Source organism: Chlorocebus sabaeus, chromosome 9, assembly GCF_047675955.1.
Source record: "Chlorocebus sabaeus isolate Y175 chromosome 9, mChlSab1.0.hap1, whole genome shotgun sequence".
NCBI classification, from domain to species: domain Eukaryota; kingdom Metazoa; phylum Chordata; class Mammalia; order Primates; family Cercopithecidae; genus Chlorocebus; species Chlorocebus sabaeus.
Genome location: NC_132912.1, coordinates 98,876,420 through 98,899,411, shown reverse-complemented (window position 1 = coordinate 98,899,411; position 22,992 = coordinate 98,876,420). Strand labels below are relative to the sequence as shown.

The window sequence follows — 22,992 nt, the reverse complement described above, 5'->3', positions numbered from 1 at the left end:
TACACTAGAAACTTTATACACATACATTTTAGTTCGTACACTTTGTAGCTCTTTTACACAGGTGGAGTACATCACCAAACTTATCAAGCTTGTGTTTTTTAATAAAAATCCCACTCTGAAAGCAGACCTTAGGGAATTCAAGCAACAGTTGGTAAACTATGCCTGGTAGCCCAAATTCAGCCCACTTCCTTTTTGTAAATTGTTTATTAAAACATAGCCACACGAATTCATTTATATATTGTCTATGGTTGTTTCTGCATTGTGAGAATTGAGTAGTTAGGACAGAAACTAGAAGGCCTACGAAGTTTAAGTTATTTATCTGACCCTTTATTGAAAAAATTTGCTAGCCCCTCAATGAAAACATTTTTCATTAAAAAACCTATTACATTTCAATTCGTATTACTGAATACTTAGCAAGATAAATTCTTTGAAAAGTGAATTTTTTTAAGTAGATGCCAAATAGTGAGAGACGCATTTCAGTGGAGATGGACAAATTGGAAAAAATAAAACCAATTCCTGACCCAGAATTTCAACTGCAAAACTAAAACTAACTCTTCAATTGTAATAAGGACCTTGAACTACTGAATATATCTTGGAAAGTCCTCTTTGAAAAGCCACAAAAAAATAAAGGATACAGGATTTTGTTTTGGATTTTCTGCAATGGCAATAATGAAGCTCTAAGCAGGTTTGCCTCCCTCAGAATAACCCTAAGTTAACAAAATCAGAAAAAGTTCCAACTAGAATATCTGCAGCACGAAGCTTAAATGGTTGTTAAAACTTTAAGGCAAGAAGTACATATCTTGACATTATTTTCCTGATAGGGCTATTCTGAAATGTAATTTTAGAGTGTGAATATTAGCAGGAAAGTTCCTTCTCTCTCCTCTCTATTTACAGCAAATGATGCCTCTGTAACAAACAGAGCATTTTATGTATGTAACAAACAGAGCATTTTATTTTTATTGCCGTTAGGGCACTGAAGACTATAAGCCTCTCTATGGCTTACCTTGCCAGCGTAACCACAGTAAAATTATGGTATCTGTTACCTTTCTTAAAACAATATATCATCTATGATTTTGGGAAGAAAAAAAATCCCACACTTTATCTTGTACAGTTAACTAGCATTGAAAAAACACATACACTTTAAAATCTGTATTTCCTAGTTAGGGAATAAAATGTCCATTAGATTTTAGCACAGTAAAAAAAATTATTGTGTAAACACAAACTTAGGATAAATTTAATTGAAAATGCTCATTACAGAAATTAACAATGCTTACCATTCTTTAAACACCATATACATTATTAATATATATTGTATATTTCCAATTAACTCCATTCTTAGGCTCAATTTAAGAAACACAATTGTAACATTTTATACAAAAAATACTTCACTAAGAAAGTAGACAAACTGCACAAAACAGTACAAGTATAATGTGCATAGCAAGATAGCTTGAAGCATTCTATGTATGGCTTTCTTTAAAATAAAACTATCAGGGGAATGGGCCCATTTGGGACCTACTGTTACAGTTGACATATGTAAACTGTTTCACATCTTTTTTAGGCACTTGCTAACAATAGTGTTCAATCCCTGAAAAACGAATTTACCTCAAAAACAAAATCTACATCTGAAATAAAAACCAAGAAAATAACATGGGTAAAGTCTTATATATTCCTTTTAAAGTAAACAACCAGTTTTATTAGTGCATGCACAGAACTAAACTGAAAGAAAATAAACTTATGCCAAAAATTTCTGTGCAAAATTTACATAACTAAAAGGTACAAAAATATGTACAGATTTAATTTGTTATATACAGAAAAGAAGCCCTGAAGTTTTCATCAATCAATGAAAATGTCATTAACACTTGTAACAATGTAACAAAAAATCATATAGCACGTAATTTTGTAATACAAGAACTCCATCATCCAAAGATCCAACAAAATTTGATCCAAACTTACAAGGTGAAAAATTTAAATCTGATTCTGTTGTCACCACGAAAACATCCATTTTAAAACTCTGTTGGGCATGTCCCTTAGGAATCTATCCTAAGGTTTTATGCACTGCCTCTGGGTCCACTGTTGATGCTTCCTTTTTCAAATGCCAAAAATCTGTATATATGTTTTGGGTTGTCAGTCACACTAAGAAGCAGCTAACTGAAATGGTTTGTCCTAATTTGGACATGTTCAAATAATAAAGTGAATACAGACAAAAATATGATCTTGCTTCAGAACACTGTTTTGGTAAAAAATTTTAACTTTCAAGAAAAGCCACTTCCTTGGAAGTGCTTCTATGTTCCATTCTTTTTAAAGGGATGGGAACCAAGAAGAAAAAATGGCCATTTGTTTATGGTGGACAAACAACTTAAATGAGATAAGCATAGTTCTGTGCAAGGGGATCATCAGAGAATATAATCAAATTCACAACTATGTTCAAGTTCTTTAACCAAACTTTCAATGAGACAAAAAGTTTAAATTCTTCTCTTGAAGCTGCCCATCTACTGCAACGTTTGACATCGTCATTTAGAAAAAGAAAATCACCAGAGAGTGTTCCCAATCTCTAACATGTGACAGAGTTCAACTGGAAAACAAATTTACTTGCCAAAAACTCAAGCATTATATGAGGTGTAACTGTAGTGAGTTAAATGTACTTTCAAGGAGCCTAATATCCTTCAAAATAACTATATTTAGCAGACATAGACTAACTTCTTTACCCAATTCTCTCAAAGTATCTTCACAAATGTGAGAAACTCCTTCAGTTCTATGATGAAAGAGCTCTCCATCTCCAGAGGAGCTACACTTAGATGCATAAGGCTGGTGGAAGAAGAGAGGGAATGGGGGTGTCAGCCATTACCCTCTACTAAGAGTCACTAAAGAACTAAAGTGGGAAAATTGTTTTATCAAAATTTTCTTTAGCCCTAACTTCCCAAGAACACGTTTAAAAAATTAAATCAAGGTACTTCTGTGCTGTGATTAGTTTCTTTCAAAACTTCTGAGTGCAGGAATAGTAGTTTCAAATATCATACACACAATTTTTACTCTTCCACAGAAAGATAATCAACTTTTTAAGTGTTCAATTTCAGGTACTATACTGAAGTAGAAAATGTCTGCATTACAGTAATTCAACGCATTGTTTTCTTCTAAGGTAATTTTACTTTTCTTTTCCTGGGTAATTATGGTAAACTATTCTAACATGTTCCAATCCCGAGTGGCTTCCATTAAATGTCTCTGCCCATGACCAGCCCAAGTATCCTGATTGTCAAATACTCTACCACAAAACCAACAGTTAAATTTAGCCTTCAAAATATTTTCAGAGGTAGTCTTCACAATCTGGTAATTGTTTTTGCTTGTCTTTTTCAGTGTTAATTTTAGCACAAATCTTTCTTTCACGGAACTAACAGGTTTAAATGTTTTGTGCCTCTTGGAAAAATCATCGTAAAGTGTTTCAGGAGGGTTATAACAAACTGGTTTCAGTAAAGCATTTATAGTTCTTTTTGACAATGAAACCTTAAGTACACGTCCATTAAATTTAGCAATAGTTTTCATTACACTTACTACTTCTGGTGCATCTGCATCAGGATGATTCAAAACTACAACTGGTTGGTTTCTCCTAGGACATTTCACAAGCTGTTTAGAACTAAAAGGGAAAAGCCGCAAAGTTCTGACGGAATCTTTTGAAAGCCTAGGTCTGCTAAATCCAAATGTTTCACGGACATCTTCAGGTTTTGCCTTTTCTTTACACTTTCTATGCAATGTTGCTTTTCTTCTTGGAGGTTCTTGGTAACTATCCCTACACTTTCGTTTACAGTTTCTGTTTCTAGATACAAAGGCAGTTTCAGAGTCTTGACTTCCGTGAGTTTTTGTTTTTGAAAAAATTTTTTTGGAAGTCTTTTTTCTATTAAAGTTCCTCTCAACTGTACAATTTGTTTTACACCTTAATACTCTGGACTCTGAACAGTCACTGACACATATTGGTTCCTCAGAAGATTCTGGGCATGTTGCAGTAGAAGTTATCACAATTTCATTTGCTGGCATTAAGTCATCTAGTAAGAAGGGTAAGGCATCTCTAGAAGATTCTGGCTCTTTCTGCTCTCCTCCTATAATCTGATTAGATGGTACATTGTCTTTTTGCAATGAGGATGCAGAGTTGCTTACTGACAGATTATTAGCAGCAGTCACATTTAAAACAGGGTTAAAAATTTTCAGCAATATTCTTTGTGGTGTTCCTTCAGGTTTCTTTGGCTGTATATTTTGATAAGTACTATTTTGGACTAATTTGGGCTTAAGCAGCTCAGTTTTATTTGGCATCACACACTTTAAAAAAACAGCTTGTTTGCCATCAGGCAAGAAGGTATAAAGAGGTGGTTTGGGAAAAATCTCATTCTGCTGTTTTACTGAATCAGAGATATTCAACTTAGTGCTCTGTTGCTCGGATAGCATGTTAGGAATAAGAACAGCTTTCACAGAACTTGTTGGTTTCAAAACGTAAGGGCCTTTTAATGGCAAAGTATTTTCTGAGCTACTTTTTATGCTCAAACAACTGCCAATGCTGGAACAAAGTCCAGGTGTAAGACAATTATTGTTTGGTTCTACCTTCAAAATAGGTGTTTTGCAAGGCTCCTTAGTCATAGTTCCATGAGCTTGGGCACCCTCGGTTTTGACAGCGGAAACACCTTCAAGTTTCCCATTATTAAGTGTTAAAATCATCCCAGGTTTCTTGTTGACAACAAGAGAAGCAGGGATACCTTGTGAATTAACCAATGGAAGTGCATTTCCGGGAATAACCGGTAGCCCAGGCTTGTTAGTAATGTTCAGTGGTATTAAAAATCCTTTCGAAGTCTGAACAATTATAGTTTTTTTTTGTTCTGAATTTAAAAGTGGACTCTGCATATAAAAAGAACCTAAATTTTGTGTGGTGGCTCGTAGTTTGTCTTTTACAAGCTGCTGTGTTATTATTGCATCTGACTGAGTCTTAAGTAATGTGCCAAACCCTGAAATTCTAGGCATCTTCTCTGAATCTCTCACATCTTGTGGCATTGATGGCACTTGTTTTTCTTTTCCAAATTTCAAATTCAAATCATTTGTAGGCACATTAATACCCATGCTGCCAGGTGGAACTGGGAAGATGCCTTGCACTTTGAAATCTTTCGAAGATTCAACAATTTTGCTTTCTCCCTCATGTTTTTGAAATGACTGGTCACAATGAAGTGGTAGGCCTTTATTTGGAGTGTTACTAGAGTCTTGTTTTACATCAGGTTTTATTTTCAATACATCCTGAAGCAATTGGTTTACTTCAGGTGGCAGAAATTCTGATGCCTGTTGGCTCTGGAGAGAGAAAACAGATGTGATTCTAGGCATCATAGGTGAATCCACATTAGAAAAGCCATCCCATTTAGATTTTTCAGTCGCACACTCTAAATTTTGATTTTCATTAATGTACAGGTTTTGTCCATCAATGTTTTGTCCTTTTGCTAAAACATACTGTTCTTCAATTTCAGATTTTGCTTTTAAAGTTCCATCTTTATCATTTAAAAGGCTAATAGATGCTAACAGGCTATCTGGTTTTGAGGTCTCCTGCCTCACTAGTGATAAAAATGATTCACTAATTGGTTGTTGGACAACTGTTTTGCTGGATGAACATTCTCTTTGAGGGTTTTCATACACTGCTGTTCCTGAAAACCTACGACGTTTATTAGAATTATTCACTTTTGAGTAATTATGAAAAGGTAATGATCCTTGGTTGGAGGACTCAACAGGTAGCTCAGAGTTGACATAATTAATGCAATAATTATGCATATCTCCACTGCTGTATGCATTTGGTTTGGCAACACAGTTGACTTTATCTGGACTTTTAATGGTGGTACCTAATACCTCGGGGTGACTCTGAGTGAGATTATTTCCCCAGAAGTCAACATTATCTCTCGTTTCAAACTTTGTGGTCAAATTCACTGATGATGTAACCAATTCTGACGTTGCTGACAAAGAAGATACACTCTTCTCATTATCCATTGTTTGAAGCTTATTATTCCTTTGAGATATCAAAGTCATTTCCTTTTCTGAACTTGCTTTCCCTGAAAGTATAGAAGATGAACACGAAAATGGAGTAGCTGCTTTCATATAAACTGTATCATTTAACTCAGTTGTTACTCCTGTCAAAAATCCATTAGTGTCCAAAGTCTGGGGCTGCAAATTAGCAGTACTGTCCTTTGCAGCACCTGAGTGTGAGTCTGGTGAACATATATTTTGTTTGATAGGCACCAATTTTAATACAATATGCTGTTTTCCATCCATCATCTTGAAGCCCATAAACTTAGCACTATAGTTAGGGGGAACTGTTATTTTATTATTTTTCAGCATTAACAGTGTAGGTCCTAGTACAGCAGTCTTCATGAAACCTGAACTAGCATTTGGTCCCTCTTCAGCTCTATTACCTTGCCCAGTGGACACAGGAGTTGGCTTCTCTGACTCTGATTCAGGGGCTTTATCATTATTCTCACAGTGTAGTCCTTCATCCTTTTCTTCACTTAAATGCTCTTGAACAACATGGCTCTGGTCTTCAGATTTAGTCTGTGTTTTGTTCATTTTCTGAAGCACTTGCGTGTTCTTTTCTATAATTCTATCACTTCCACTGTTAATTTTCTTACGTTTCCAGAATGTCTTCCTTGATGCACCTATTTTATATCTTTTCAGTATTAGCTTAAGTCCTGCTGAAGTCTTTGCCATTCTTTTTTCATATTTGTCTTTTTCCAGTTTTTCTTTTGCATATAAATGTTCTTTGTGCAAAGTTATAACATGTCTTACAAGGTGTTCTCTCTTGGTGGCACCATAGCTACAATATTGACAAGTGAAGGGAAAAGTACCAGAATGAATATGAAGGTGCTTCTGAAGCTCTCCTTTGGTAAAACATACATGATGACATTTACCACACTTATAATGAATTTCGTTATGTCTATGAATGTGCTGAACAAATGTGCCAACATCCTGGGTGGAGAACTTACACTTTTCACATTGAAAATTACCATTAACACAATGTGTGGATGTGAAATGCTTTGTCAAGTTCAGTAAAGTATATACACTCTCATTGTTACAAATGTCACATTTTACTAAAGTGCTTCTATGGGTTCGTCTGTGTTGTTTAAATACCTGAAAGTCATTTGCTGAAAAGCTACACATTTCACAAGGATATGAAGGTAATTCGCCATGGTGCCACATTTGAAAGTGTTTCTGCAAATCATTTGGGCTGTATCGAGTGTTGTCTCGGCATTTTAAACAGCTGAAATTGAGTATTTTTGCAGACATTTTTATACCCTCTTCTTCAGCTCTCTCAGACTTATGAAGCAATGTACACTCCTCTACACAGCTTACAGTCTTTATACTGATAGATTTTCTTGCAGTTTGCTGTTTACTCTGAAATAATTTTCTGTATTTGTCAACTTCATGTTTCAATAGGACTTCATTTGGAATATTTATTTTTGGCAAATGAATTTTCACATTTTTTAGTTCATAATGAATACTTTCTGAAATTTTTGGCTTAAGTACTGATCTATCAACTATCTCATTTTTCACATCATAATCTTTTTTTAAAGTTGTTTGTTTTTCATCACAAAATAACTCTTTCTGTTCAGATGGCATGATTTAACCAAAAAAGTCCCAATTTCTTTTTTTCTGAAAACTCTTGAAGTTATCTGTAATTTAAACAGGAAACGATACTGTGTAGAGACATCTTCAAAATACAGGATTTTTCCCACAATAACTCACCTAAAATTAAACAAAGAATTGAAACTCTCATCACAAAAAATAACAGTAAATTTCGTATCTGTAAGTTCATTTTGGCACAAAGTAGGAATGTTAATCAAAAACACAAATTAAATATACAAAAGACTTGTTAAGTATTTTAAGAACAGCTTACCAAGAAGTAATAGTTTGAAGTAAAAATAACACTAATCTGGAAGTCAGGAAATGCAAGCTCTAGTTCCAGCTCTGCTGTGTGACCTTGGGAAAGCTTCAACTTCTCTGGACCTCAGTTTCCTCATCTAAAGAAAACCACAGTTGGATAAGTATGCTCAAGCACTAAGACTTTTATATTAAGGTGATAACACAGTTTTTAAACAAGACTTTAAAAATCTCAGAATCCTAAAAAGTTCCAATTACACACATGTGGTTTATCCATATACTATTAACTTTTTCATTTGCTTAGTTGATCTAATAGCTATTCCCTGTGAGAATCCCAACAGACTTCTTTCCAGATTTTCTACTTCCTTAGCTCCTCAGAGATAATCTACAGTTAAAACAGAAGCTTCATTCATCTAACAGAAACAACCAAAGACAGTATCTGCTTATCATTACTAACAGGTTAGCAAACAAACAAACAAAAAGAACAAAAAGGAAGAAATTTAAAAGAACAGTAGCACCATTTTCCTGGTGTAGTCCTAAAGTTCATCTACTTACTACCTTTCTGGTTCCCTACCATTTTGCTATGTGGATTTATATCCCTACAACTCTAGCCAGATGACAGCAAGGAAAAGCCCTTGGCAGATTAGAACATACCCATCACTACCTACCTGCATTAATTCAAGCACTTACTGGTCATGTTACTTTAGACAAGTCTCAACCTCTGTGTCTTAGTTCCTTCATCTGTAAAATGGGGGAAAAAATTAGTACTTCCCCTATGTCCTTCACAATGTTGTTGTGAATATAAAATGAGAAAATATATGTAAAAATATCCTTAAAAGTGCTATATAAATCATAGCTACCACTATTACTCTATGTGATTATCATGTATGGGACATAACAATATATTGTTGAGACAGGAATCTAAATACTGAAAGTTCAGTCATTAAAATGTCAAATTGCATTATTAGAAAAATTACATGTTTTTAATTTTGTGCTCTACATATATGAATAGACAAAATCAGATAAGCTAAACAAAATATAGTATAAATCACATTAAGCTTCCCATCCATAAATGTCTATCCAAAGATCTCAGCTTTAAACTTCAATTAATCTAAATACCTATGAACTTTAGTGTTTTAGAAATTCTTTACTGAGGGAATGATTAAAAGTTGAATTACTTACATATTAAGAGATCTACAATAAATTAATCAGAAGGATACCAATTATTGAATTGTTTTACATGCCATGACTAATACAGTAAAATGTGAATCTAGAATGGGATGTTTAATACAAGATGAAGGCCTTATGAAGGGTTTTTAGGGCCCTAAAACAAGAAAAGCTGAAAAAGTAACTGGAACTGTCAGGAAACCAGGAGAAAACGCTGAGAAGAATTATCTGACTGCTATTCTTAAACAAAGATGGGGCTTACAGATGATTTCAGAATGACTAGCAAAGCAGAGCACTTGCCTTTCTAGGAGAATGAACTAGACACTAATTACCAATAAGAGAAGGGCTCTACAACCCAACAGTCAGGTTTTAACTCACTGCTTTGTTAAGAGAAAAGAAAAGAAAAAAAAGAAAAGAAAGAAGAAAGGAAGGAAGAAAAAAAGAAAGAAAAGAAAGGAAGGAAGGAGGGAGGGAGGAGAAAGAAAGGAAGGAAAGAAGGAAAGGAAAGGAAGAAAGAGAGAGAGAGAGAAAGAGAAAGAAAAAATTGATGACAGGGGCTCACTCTGTCACTCAGGCTGCAGTGCAGTGGCACCATCACGGCTCACTGCAGGCTTGACCTCCCAGGCTCAGGTGATCCTCCCACCTCAGCCTCCCGACGTGCAGCAGGGATTACAGGCATGCGCCACCATACCCAACTAATGTTCTGCATTTTTTGTAGAGATGAGGTTTCACCATGTTGCCCAGGCTGGGTGTAGAAAGAATTATATGAGTTTATTAAAAAGAAAATAGTATTACTAAATCACGTGTTCAGTTCTCCTTCAGGGACTAGGGCAAGAGTGGGGAAATGGAATATATGTAGAGGTAGGAAATCAAAGTGTCTAATCTTGTAAGACACTCTAATATGTAACTCAGGAGTCAAAATGGTTGTGAAATAAAACATAACAGACAGCTTTGGCTTCCTTCTCTAATAATGTCTCACTTAGACCTTGAGAATAGGATTATTAAAATGTAATACACACTTTTTCTGTTTGAGTATCAAAAAATTTTAGATGCCTAGCAGATGGAAACTCAGTATTTACACTGCTTATGTCCTATTTCACATTTGACACCTCTTCTGTACTACTCGAGTTTTCATGTGTTTTCACTGGTTTCAACTTCAAATACAAGAGGTTCAAAAGTTTCACTGGGAACATTTTTGTAAGTCAAAAAAATGGCATAACAATAAGGATAAAAGAGACCATCTTATTAGGAAATCCACTTAGCTCTTACTTAAGCTTGGTAACTGTTAAATAAAGTTGAATGTCAATCTTCTTCGTATTTAATGGCATATACAATATAGCACTAGAGGAGTTTGTGTATTTTAGCTAGTTTGGGGTTTGTTATTTGCCCTCAAATTTTAAGTTTCTCTAGAGAGTCTATTATATGTCTTCAATTATGTTCAACTTGTTGCATGGAGAAGCAATCTGTGATGGTTAATTTTAGGTATCAACTTGACTGGATTAAGGAACACCTAGAAAACCGATAAAACATTACTTCTGGGTTTGTCTGTGAGGGTGTTTCCAGAGACCAGGATGTGAGTCGGTAGATTGAGTGTGGCAGATTTGCTTCAGTGTGGGTGGCACCATCCAATCGGCCAGGGGCCTTGGCAGAACAAAAAAGGAGAGAAAAGGATTTCCCCTGCCTCTCTCTTGGAGCAAGGACACTCTCTTCCTCCTGCCCTTGGACATCAGAACTCCAGGCTCTCTAGCCTTAGGACTCCAGGACTCAGACCAGCAGCCCTGCTTTGGTTAGGCCTTTAGCCTCAGACTGAGAATTGGACCATCGGCTTCCCTGGTTCTGAGGCGTTTGGACTTGGACTGAATCACACTACCAGCATCCCAGGGTCTCTAGTTTGCAGATAACCTGTTACAGGACTTCTCAGCCTCCCTAACCACATGAGTCAATTCCCTTAATAAATCCCCTATCATGTATTTATATATCCATCAATCTATATACAGTCCATGTTGCATAATTATGTTTTAGTCAACAATGAACCAAATAAACAAACGTGGTCTCAAGAGATTGTAATACTGTAATATTGTAATTTTGCTGCATCTTTTCTACATTTAGATACACAAATACTCATCATTGTGTTACATTTGCATACACTATTCAGTACAGTAACATGCTATACAGGTAGCCTAGAAGCAATAGGCTATATCACATAGCCTAAGTGTGTAACAGGTTCACCATCTAGGTTTTTGTAAGTACACTCTGATATTCACACAGTGACAAAATAACCTCATGACTCATTTCTCAGAACTTATTCCCATCGTTAAACAAGGTATGATGTGTATGTATCTTATTGGTTCTGTGTCTCTGGAGAACTCTGACTAATACACAAACCTGATATCTGACAGCAATTTATACAGAGGTTGCCACATATGGACAAAACATGTTGGCATGTTGCGAACATCTCAACATAAAAAAAGAAAACTTTTATTACAATTGTAATCCTCCAACCTATGAGCTAATGTTCTTTTTACCACAGTCCAATCTCTACCCAACAACAAAGATTGCTGGTTTTATTTATTTATTTATTTATTTATTTATTTATTTAGAGACAGTGTCTCACTGTCGCCTAGGCTGGAGTGCAGTGGCATGATCTCAGCTCACGGCAGCCTCAATCTCCCGGTCTCAAGTAATCCTCCCACCTCAGCCTCCCAGGTAACAGGGACTATAGGTATATACCATCACAGTACGCTAATTTTTATATTTTTCTGCATAGATGAGGCTTTGGCATGTTGCCCAGGCTGGTCTTGAACTTCTGAGCTCAAGTGATCCACTCGCCTTGGCCTCCCAAAGTACTGAGATTATAGGTGTGTGCCACGACGTCCAGCCCAGATTACTGGTTTTAAATGTGCTATTTAAACTACTGCCTTCTGTATATGTATTATTACAGCATAAGACTTGACCAACATCTCAATAGGTCTTGAAATAATACAACTTTGTAAAAGTATTAAAATAATCTGTAGTTTCCTATAAGAACATGGCAACTGAAAACGTCTGACTTCCTCCTCCTCCTAACTGCCTACGGAAACAACCAAACAATATAACTTAAAAACTCCTACAAAATGGCTAGGAACTAGAAAAACATTCCATATACATACAGCAAGGTGTCTGACAGGAAATGGTCTGGTGAGAGGGGAGTAAAAACAAACGCCGACCCACTGCCAACCACCATTTTTAAAGAGGGAGTTCACTAGGAACATTCATCCCATCAATATTTAATGAGGATCTGCCCATTATGCCCCAAGTAAGGAAGTGAGAAACGTAATTCTGACTACTCCTACCCCTAAACATACCTTGGAAGATAAAGTGAGGCCTGAGTGAAAAAAAGCTGGAGCCCTTTGGGTGACAGAAGGCTCAGGCTGAGGTACAAGGAAGAAGGAAATTAATCCAGAACTTCAAGCTAGGTCCATTCTGACTACTCCTACCCCTAAACATACCTTGGAAGATAAAGTGAGGCCTGAGTGAAAAAAAGCTGGAGCCCTTTGGGTGACAGAAGGCTCAGGCTGAGGTACAAGGAAGAAGGAAATTAATCCAGAACTTCAAGCTAGGTCCAGAGTCCAGAGTAGGGGATTGTTAGCACCAACTGTCAGGAGAGATGCAAAGAGGACATTATTTCTGAACAAAGATGAATCTTCCTACACCCATTGCTATCTTCCTCTGCTCAAGAGCCCTGTCCTTTCGCCACATAACTGAATTATCTCTACACTGTCAGAAAAATAAATGAGGTTAAATCTCAACTTCCCCTTCTTCTAACAAAAACACTGAGAAAATCTTGGTGTATTCTCTAGGAATTCATCTTAACCACCAATGCCAACAAAAAAAGATAAGTAGGCAGAAACATCACTGGATACAGCAGCTCTAAAAAGAGAAAATAATCTGAACCCTCTGAGAAACCTCTCCCCTGTTCTCCCACCCAGCTGTGACCATAATGAAAGTTACTGCAGTGAGGCCGGGAGTAAGTGGCTCACGCCTGTAATCCCAACACTTCGGGAGGCCGAGGAGGGCACATCACCTGAGGTCAGGAGTTTGAGACCAGCCTGGCCAACATGGTGAAATCCTATTTCTACTAAAAACACAAAAATAGTCAGGCATGGTGATGGGTGCCTGTACTCCCAGCTTCTCAGGAGGCTGAGGCTCAAGAATCACTTGAACCTAGGAGGTAGTGGTGGAGACTGCAGTGAGCCGAGATCATGCCACTGCACTCCAAGCTGGGTGACAGAATGAGACTCTGTCACAAAACAAAAACAAAAACAAAAAACAAAAAGAAAGTTACTGCAATTAAAAAAAAAAGAGAAAACTTAAAAAAAAATCAGGTAATAACTAGCATATTGAAAAAAAGCATATTGAGGGCCGGGCGCGGTGGCTCAAGCCTGTAATCCCAAGCATTTTGGGAGGCCAAGACGGGCGGATCACGAGGTCAGGAGATCAAGACCATCCTGGCTAACCTGGTGAAACCCCGTCTCTACTAAAAAAAATACAAAAAACTAGCCGGGGGAGGTGGCGGGCGCCTGTAGTCCCAGCCACTTGGGAGGCTGAGGTAGGAGAATGGCATAAACCCGGGAGGCGGAGCTTGTAGTGAGCTGAGATCCGGCCACCGCACTCCAGTCTGGGCGACAGAGCGAGACTCCGTCTCAAAAAAAAATAAAATAAAATAAAAAAGAGCATATTGACTGTCATATAAGAGAGAATGAAGTAGATGCGGGAGCAATAATGATTTTGAAAATGAGAAAAAATTGTACCTAGGTTTTTGTTTGTTTTCAATAAGACCTAAATTTTTAAAATCAAAGGCTCTCCAAATAACCAGGCAAGATTACAAGGTAGAAGGAGAATATAAAGCTCAGTATCTACAACTTATTCTTGTAAAAATTTTTAGCTTAAAAGATAAAAATGAAATGCTATCCAAAAAGGTGGTGATAGTTACCTTAAAAAAAAAGGGATTTTTCATCAGCAACACCACCTTTAATCAGATATCAATTTTTTTATTTTTTTATTTTTACTTTCTTGAGACTGAGCCTTGCTCTGTGGCCCAGGCTGGAGCGCAGTGGCACAGTCTCGGCTCACTGCAAGCTCCGCCTCCCAGGTTCACGCCATTCCCCTGCCTCAGCCTCCCAAATAGCTGGGACTACAGACACCCACCACCACGCCCGGCTAATTTTTTTTTGTATTTTTAGTAGAGATGGGGTTTCACCGTGTTAGCCAGGATGGTCTCGATCTCCTGACCTCGTGATCCACTTGCCTTGGCCTCCCAAGGTGCTGGGATCACAGGTGTGAGCCGCCACACCCAGCCCAAACACCAATATTAATCAGACATTTCATTCACAACTCTAAACTCGAGAAGAAAATGGAATAGTATTTATACAGAGTTCTGAGGTAACCCAAGATTAATTTCACATCCAGAAAAGTTCCCATATGTGAGGGAAAAGCACAATTTTAGATATGCAAAGATTCAGAAAATATACTACATATGTACTCCTTAAGGAAAAAAGTTTTGAGTAAATACTTCAGCAAATTCAAATTTAAATCACAAAGAACTCAAAAAAAGTAATATAGAACAAATATCTGTAAACAATATAACCTACAACACAGAAATGAATATAAACATTGTGATTAATATAGTTAAGAAAGCAGAAAAGACTGGATGGAGAAAAAGAACACTTGCGACAACAAATATTTAGAATCGCTTACAGCAAAATTCACAACAGAAAACAGAAGAGGAAACAACAGCAACAAAATTTTGGATACTGAAAAGCACATAAATGACCTTGCAGACAGTTGAGAAAGCTAGCAACTAACACATTTTACATTCTGAATCTTTACGAGGCCTAAGAACTGGCAGCACCAAACAACTCCGAAATGAGAGGAAGGAGTGAGGGGGAAGCTAAAACAGAAATTTGGAGAAAGCAGGTTGACTTTTAGTTAGATGCTAAGATTCTCTTCCTCACTCTATCAAGCTATCGGTTACTGCTGTTTCCCCACTACAGAAGTCTGGAGGCTTACTCTCTACAGTGGGTAAAACAGAATCTTTGTTTTCGGGGAGACCAGGCACAGGTGAGAGAGTAGGTACTACACCAAAACCAAGAGGATTAAATCACCACATACATGAGACACAAACCCTCACCTCATATCCCTTTTTTTTTTTCTGCTTCTAGGTTGGCTCCTAGGTGACAACAATGCTCCTTAAACTATGGTCTGCTGATGGTCCATAAGCCATCTGTCACCAGTCCATGACAAGGTAAGTACCGAAACCGAAAATAAACATTTATAAACTATTACAGAAATTTTCAGAGTTAGGGTTATTATCTGTTAAATCTAATAATAAAAATACATATTTGTGTTTTATATGTCTTCGTTTTTAAAATTTCATTATTCTGGCAATTTATTTTTATTATGCTTTAAAATTATCAACTGTAATAGACTGAGAGGTAAAAGGGGGAAAAAAAAATCAGGCCAGGCGCGGTGGCTCATGCCTGTAATCCCAGCACTTTGGGAGGCCAAGACAGACAGATCACAAGGTCAGGAGATTGAGATCATCCTGGCTACCACGGTGAAACTCCATCTCTACCAAAAATACAAAAAATTAGCCAGGCGTGGTGGTGGGCTCCTGTAGTCCTAGCTACTTGGGAGACTGAGGCAGGAGAATGGTGTGAACCCGGGAGGCGGAGCTTGCAGTGAGCTGAGACTGAGCACCGTCTCAAAAAGAAAAAAAAGGAAAAAAAATCCTAGAGCTTCACCAGTTGGAGAAGCACTGGGCCAGATTCTGGTGCCTGGCCCAGTCCAAAGAGCTCCCCACAGTGGGAGGGCAAAACTTTGTGTTACAAACCCTTCTATGGGTTCAGACTGGGCTTTCCAGGAGCTTCTGAGACACAAGCAGACAGCCAAGGATTACCGGATATCTGAGAAAACCCTCTAATATGAACTCAAGATCCAGACCAAATAAATTAAAAAAAGTAATTTGTTAGAAACTGAGACTACGTATTAAGACAATTTTTTTTTTTTTAAGACGGAGTTTCACTCTTGTTGCCCAGGCTGCAGTGCAATGGCACGATCTTGGCTCACTGCAACCTCTGCCTCCCAGGTTCAAGCAATTCTCCTGCCTCAGCCTCCCTAGTACCTGGGATTATAGGCATGGGCCACCACGCTCAGCTAATTTTGTATTTTTAGTAGAGACGGGGTTTCTCCATGTTGGTCAGGCTGGTCTCGAACTCCCAACCTCAGGCGATCCACCTGCCTCAGCCTCCCAAAGTGCTGGGATTACACGTGTGAGCCACCGTGCCTGGCCAAGACAATACATTTTTAAAAATTCACTGATTTCCAGGGATATAAGAAATAAGAACAGGATGCCACAAAAAGGGAACATCAAAAGAACAAAAAGAACTCTAAGAAATAAGAAAAAAATAAAGAAGCAAAAAGGGGCAATGGAAGGGCTGTAAGGTAAAGGTGAAATAACTTCTCAGAAAAAAACAAAACACGGAGATGAAAAACAGGAGAAACAAGGTAAGGAAGTTAGAGGAGCAACCTAGGAGGTCTAACATTTGACTAACAGGAGGGCAGGAAGAGAGTACAAAGAAAAAGAGGAAGGAAATCATCAATAAAATAACTTTTTAAAGTACTGAGCTGTAGGAAAGCAGTTTCCAGGATGAAAATGTCCACCAAGTGGACATTTTCAAGTGCTCAGTGTAAAGTACGAAGGCATATCATTGCAAAGATTGGTAACAGTAGAAGCAAAATCCAGTTTCTAAAAAGAAACAAAAAAGGTCAGAAAACAAATTAGAAATCAAATAACAACAATAACAATAACAGACAGACAAAGGGACAATACCTTCGAATTCTGGCAAAGTTTCAACCAAGAATTTTACATTTAGCCAAAGGTCTAAGTATAAGGGTAAAATGAAGACATGCAAAATCTCAAAATTTACCTGCCAGACATCCTCCCCCAAGTTGTTACTATAAGATATACTCCACCAAAATGAAAGAATAAACCAAGAGAGAGAAAGACATGAAATATATGCATTGTGAGATCAAACGGAATAGAGAGAAGTAAATAATATCCCCAAGATGATGGTAAAAGGAAATACCAGGATAACAAACAGTTGGACCACAGATCACATGCTCCTGTCAGTCCAAAGACAAGACATCTTGGACATCAAAAGACACACTGAGGACTTCCATCCCCAAAAACATCACTGACACTGTATCATCTTTTCAACCACTGGACAGAATCCCCAGGTGAGCCTGGCCCAGATTCTTATCTGCATTTGGCTTGTATTGGCATAAACTCATCATATTCCTGCTTTTCCCTCCATACCTTTATATCCAGATCAACTGCATGGTGAGCTTAGAAACCAAGATTACAGAGCAGCCTCTCTCAGACATCCACTATCTGGTCTATACTCTGGGCCTGACAGATTCTCTGATTACAGTGAGCCCTAAGGTTGCTAGGATTCACTCACGACTTACCTAGACTTCCCCAAAAGTGGTTCTGGTAAATTCTAGGGAAGCTAAAACCAGACTGTGATCTAGGTATGCTGTTACCTTAACTTCTCCCGGGAGCCTTCATCTACTAGTGGCACTGTTACCCTTTCACTGTACAGCTAGATTTAGGCTTGCTACCAAATTTTCAAAACTAAAATATTTGGTGTTTATAGTCATCAAAATACCAAAAGTTAGAATGGTAGTTTCATATTGGTTAGGAGCAGAGAGGAGGATATGACCAGAGAGAACACAATGAGGGTAGAGGAAAGGAGCTTCTGTTTCTCAAACAGTTGGTATGCAGATATTTATCTTTAAACCATACACACAGTGTGCATTTGGTACATAAACACATTTCATAATAAAAATAAAAACAAGTCACAAACTGGGCAAAAGACCCAAAGAAGAAAGTCACAGAGGAATGTAAGTGAAAACACGCCCAACTTCACTAGAATTCAAAACAAACAAAAATGAGAAAACTTCTGCCAATCAGACTGCAAAAGATGTTACATATTTGTAATACCTAGTGTTGGTCAGTGAGGGAAAAAAGGCACAATGATATACTAATGATGGAGATAAAACTGGCATGACTTTTATAAAGAACAGTTTGCAATACATACATAAAAAGTCTGGGGGAAAAGGCATACAACTTCTGATTCACTTCTAGAAATGCATCTAGCGCTAATAATCAGAAATATTATTTGTGCCATTGTTTATAAAATCACAAAATTAAAAATAAGTGTCCACCAATAAATAATGATTAAATCAAGTATGGTATTTTAAGGGAATATTATGCAATCTAAAAATCAATACTGTAAACTCACATTTATTAACACAATATGTAACATACCTTAAGTGAAGAAAAAATTAACGGTAGACATAATAGAGTTTAATTTGTTCAAATACTGATAGATGGATACAGAATGGATAAACAAATGTGTAAAAAGTAAAAAGTCAAGAACACACATACAAAAATGTTCCCAGTGATCACTGGTTACTCTTAGGTCAGTGTTTCATAAAATGCTGTCTTAGATCACCAGGGCCTCTACACTGGCATACTACCTTATGATAGCACAAGCAAACAACTTACATTTGGATGTTGAGAAAACAGCAACCTTTTTGCCTCTAGACTGCAATTTTATGAAACTTTATGAAATAAAGTGGCATGAAGCCATGATAATTTTGAAATTCTCAAACAAAGCAAGTGACTTCTGTGGTAAACCAACTGAGTTTTTCTTAAACAAACTCAAAATAATATACTTGCTGCCAGTATAAAATAGGAGAATGTTGATACTAAAGGTGAAGAAGAAATCAAAACAATATAGGTATCATTCAATTCTGTGTTCCCCATATCAACACACACATACCCACTCATACCAGTGCAGCGAACACTTTAACACCAGCGTCAAAGTTAATGGTAAACACTCAGAGAATGATGAATTATGTTACTAAATTTCACTCATGTTATATAAATTCATGTTGTAAGTGTTTTTTAGTTTGTTTAACAATTAATTTGTGAGGAATGAGGCTACCTAAAAAGTAATGGGAATTAATACAACCAGAATAGCAATTATGTATACAGTGTTGTTACATAAATAAAAAGATGTGGTTGGGAGCGGTGGCTTACACCTGTAATCCCAACACTTTGGGAGGCCAAGGTGGGAAGATCACCTGAGATCAGGAGTTCAACACCAGCCTGACCAACATGGCGAAACCCCATCTCTACTAAAAATACAAAAATCAGCCGGGTGTGGTGGCCCATGCCTGTAATCCCAGCTACTCGGTAGGCTGAGGCAGGAGAATCGCTTGAACCCAGGAGATGGAGGTTGCTGAGATCATGCCACTGCACTCCAGCCTGGGCAAGAGCGGACTCCATCTCAACAAAAAAATAAAAAGATACATGTATTTTATACAAAAACAAATGGTATTCAACTAACAATATGGTTCCTGATCTTGATACTGTTAAAAGAAATACTAAAAATTTTAACACCCATTTAATTTTGCCTGTATATTTCTTTCTATATGCTATACAAAGAAATGAACAGCAACTATAATGTTGAACTATTTTTGCAATATGCAGCATATTATTCTTTAATAAAGTGCTGAATTTGCCGGGCGCGGTGGCTCACGCCTGTAATCCCAGCACTTTGGGAGGCCGAGGCGGGCGGATCACAAGGTCAGGAGATCGAGATCATGGTGAAACCCCGTCTCTACTAAAAATAGAAAAAATTAGCCGGGCGCAGTGGCGGGCGCCTGTAGTCCCAGCTACTGGGGAGGCTGAGGTAGGAGAATGGCGTGAACCCGGGAGGCGGAGCTTGCAGTGAGCCGAGATTGCGCCACTGCACTCCAGCCTGGGCGACAGAGCGAGACTCCGTCTCAAAAAATAAATAAATAAATAAATAAATAAATAAATAAATAAATAAAGTGCTGAATTTCATCTGACAAAATGTTATTTAGATTTTTTTTTCTTTTTTTTTTTTTTTTGCTATCTATAACAGTTTTGGCAGTGGTATTACAGAGGGTTCGTAAAATGGATTGCAGTACTTACCACTATTTCATCTGCTCTGAAATAGTTCACTAACCAAACTACTGACCATAGTTTAATTTTTTTTCTTTCCTTAAAGTTATACAGACTGCACCAAGAACACCATATGGAACTAGTAACACTTCAGCTTTTTAGACCTTACAACCTTTGCAAGTCCTTCTATGGTTTCTGGGCTCTTTAGATTTTCTACTGCTTGAGTCACTTCGGTAATTTATATTTTCCTTGATAATACTCAATTTTGTATACTCACAAAAACCTCACTTTTAAGAATATCCTACCCCCTAAAAAGCATATAAATATATAACATATAAATATATATATCAGTATCACTTAAATGCCCCGGAATAGGAAAATTATAAAATAATGGAACATCCACATGAAATTATACAGAAAGAAGTATGTGTACTGAATTGACTTCAAACAATATTTATTCTACGTAATATTTTTTTTTTATTTTGAAAAGAAGATGTAGGCTGGGCATGCTGACTCATGCCTATAATCCTAGCACTTTGGGAAGCCAAGGTGGGTAGATGGTTTGAGTTCAGGAGTTCAAGACCAGCCTGGGAAACATGGCGAAACCCCATTTCTACAAAAAATACAAAAATTAGCTAAGCGTGGTGGCGTGCGCCTGTAGTCCCAGCTACTCGGAAGGCTGAGGTGGAAGCATTGCTTGAGCTTGGGAGGTCAAGGCTGCAGTGAGCCATGATCATGCCACTGCACTCCAGCCTAGGTGACAGAGCGAGACCCTGTCTAAAAAAACAACGACGAAGGAAGCTGCAGACTGAGGCACAGAATACATTTTTAAAGTAGGAGAAATGATCCTCATTTTCATGTCATTTTCATGCTAAGAGGAAAGATCTTATAAGCATACATGTATACAAGCAAGATCTGCAGAAGGGTATCCTCCAAACTACTGACGATAGTTTAATTTTTTTTTTAAAAAATGACAGCATGGCATAGCAAAAAACAAACCAAATCAATAGGAGAAAAATAATCAGCTCTCCTAAGAACCCTGACTGAAACCAAGAGGGCAATGTCACCACCACAAGCCTTTATGAGGTCTGCCTATATATTCCTACTCCTGAATTCCAGGAAATTCTGTATCCTTAAAATAATTTCTGCTTTCAACATAAGTTAGCTCACATTGGTTTCTACTGCTTGTAATCAGAGGCTTCTTAATACAAAAAGTTGACAAATCAATGATGACTGTGTTTACTTCACAGAAAGGTAGGTTTTGTGAGGACCCTTTAAAGAGTAGCAGGACTTAAAACATGTAAGAAGGGAGCAAAGGCAATCTAAACCAGAAAAACAGAAGAAAGAAACAATGAAAGAAAACTACTTTTCTCCCAAGGTACCACAGGGTCTAGATCAAAAAGAGAATGCACAATGGGGAGGTTAAGTGAGAACAGACTACAGAGGACAGATCTGAATTGGAAATAAAGATTAACAGAAGCAATTGTCAATTTATGAACAGAAAAAAGTTATAAAAGATATACATTAGAAATATTAGAAGGGTACTAGAAAGCAAGATAAACTGGAGAAAGAGTAAAAATAGAAATGAGGAAATTAAATGACTAGAGTGACAATCCAAATAAAAAGTGAGGAGCCAAGGAACTAGTAATGTTAACATACATAGGTCAGAAATCACAGGTGGGCACAGTGGCTCACCCCTGTAATCCCAGCACTTTGCGGGGCCAAGGCGGGCGGATCACCTGATGTCAGGAGTTCAAGAACAGCCTGGCCAACATAGTGAAACCCCATCTGTACTAAAAATACAGCCGGGCATGGTTGTGGGTACCTGTAATCCTGCAGGAGGCTGAGACACGAGAATCACTTGAACCCAGGCGGCAGAGGTTGGCAGTGAGCCAACTGCCAACTGCATTCCAGCCCAAGTGACAGTGAGATTCTGTTGCAATAAAAAAAAAAAAAAAAAAAAACATAGAAATCACACATTGGGTCCAGAAAGACTTTTAAAAGATAATTCCCAAAGTACAATGCCAAAGATAAGGAAGATTTGAAGAGTTCATCAAAAGGCAACATTCCTAGACAGTTATATTTGCTTTCTACGATAACTAAAAGTCAAAGGCATTCTACAGAGTCTAAAAAGGAAGAATCTATGTGCTATTTAACTATATTCAAGTTGCTTAAAAACCAAAGAAAACTGGAAAACTCTAGTTTTAGCTTAGCTATATTCGTGACGCAGCATGTAGCTCTGTAAGTTGTCTCATCACATAGAAAACTACTGCATTCCTTAAGTCATTCAATCCTTTTTCTGTAGATAAATACAGGCAAAACAGTCATATGAATGAATACATTACTGGTGATAAAACCAAAGCAGCATGTACAGTAAAAGCTTACTGAAAAATATAAGGTTCTGCTAAAAGGAGTCTAGAAACACTCACACACACACACACACACACACACACACACACACACACACATCCCCCTAAGAATATTACTTTCAAAGCAGAATCTATTTTAGTGCCCTCAAAATAACTATTACCTATTCATTACTTGAAACAAACATTTTGGGCTTACTTTTTTTTGTACCTGTGTTAAGTTTTCCGAAAGTTTACCTGCAAAACTAATGCCTATCACATTTTAAGAGAGTGCAAGAAATGGTTTTATACCAGTTTACATACATAACCAAATCCAGCTCTTTCCAAATCACTGTGGTTTAATGAACAACTTAAACATGGAAAAAGAAATGTACGCCAGGCACAGTGGCTCACGCCTATAATCCGAGCACACTGGGAGGCAGAGGCGGGAGAACTGCTTGAGCCCAGGAGTTCAAGACCAACCTGAGCAATACAGTGAGACCTCATCTCTACAAAAGCATTTTAAAAATTAGGCAAGTATGGTGGCATGTGCCTGTA

The 22,992-nt window shown here is 37.4% G+C and overlaps 1 protein-coding gene across 16 annotated transcripts in view; it reads right to left on the bottom strand.

Annotated features, from left to right (window-relative positions):
* The window catches only part of ZNF518A (zinc finger protein 518A), a 123,090-nt gene that overhangs the window by 87,648 nt on the left and 12,450 nt on the right, over positions 1–22,992 (bottom strand). For 3 of the 16 annotated variants that reach the window (XM_038009357.2, XM_073019216.1, XM_073019215.1), the window contains exons 4-6: positions 8,553–8,625; positions 7,901–8,024; positions 306–7,749 (exon numbers count right to left, since the gene is read on the bottom strand). In XM_038009357.2, the coding sequence (XP_037865285.2) occupies positions 3,175–7,623 (4,449 nt within the window). In that variant the 5' untranslated portion in view covers positions 7,624–7,749; positions 7,901–8,024; positions 8,553–8,625 and the 3' untranslated portion in view covers positions 306–3,174. Of the gene's footprint in view, positions 1–305; positions 7,750–7,900; positions 8,626–9,613; positions 9,797–12,395; positions 12,686–22,992 lie in introns of those variants that run through there. The other 13 variants (XM_038009369.2, XM_038009379.2, XM_073019219.1 and 10 more) reach the window with 9 other exon arrangements.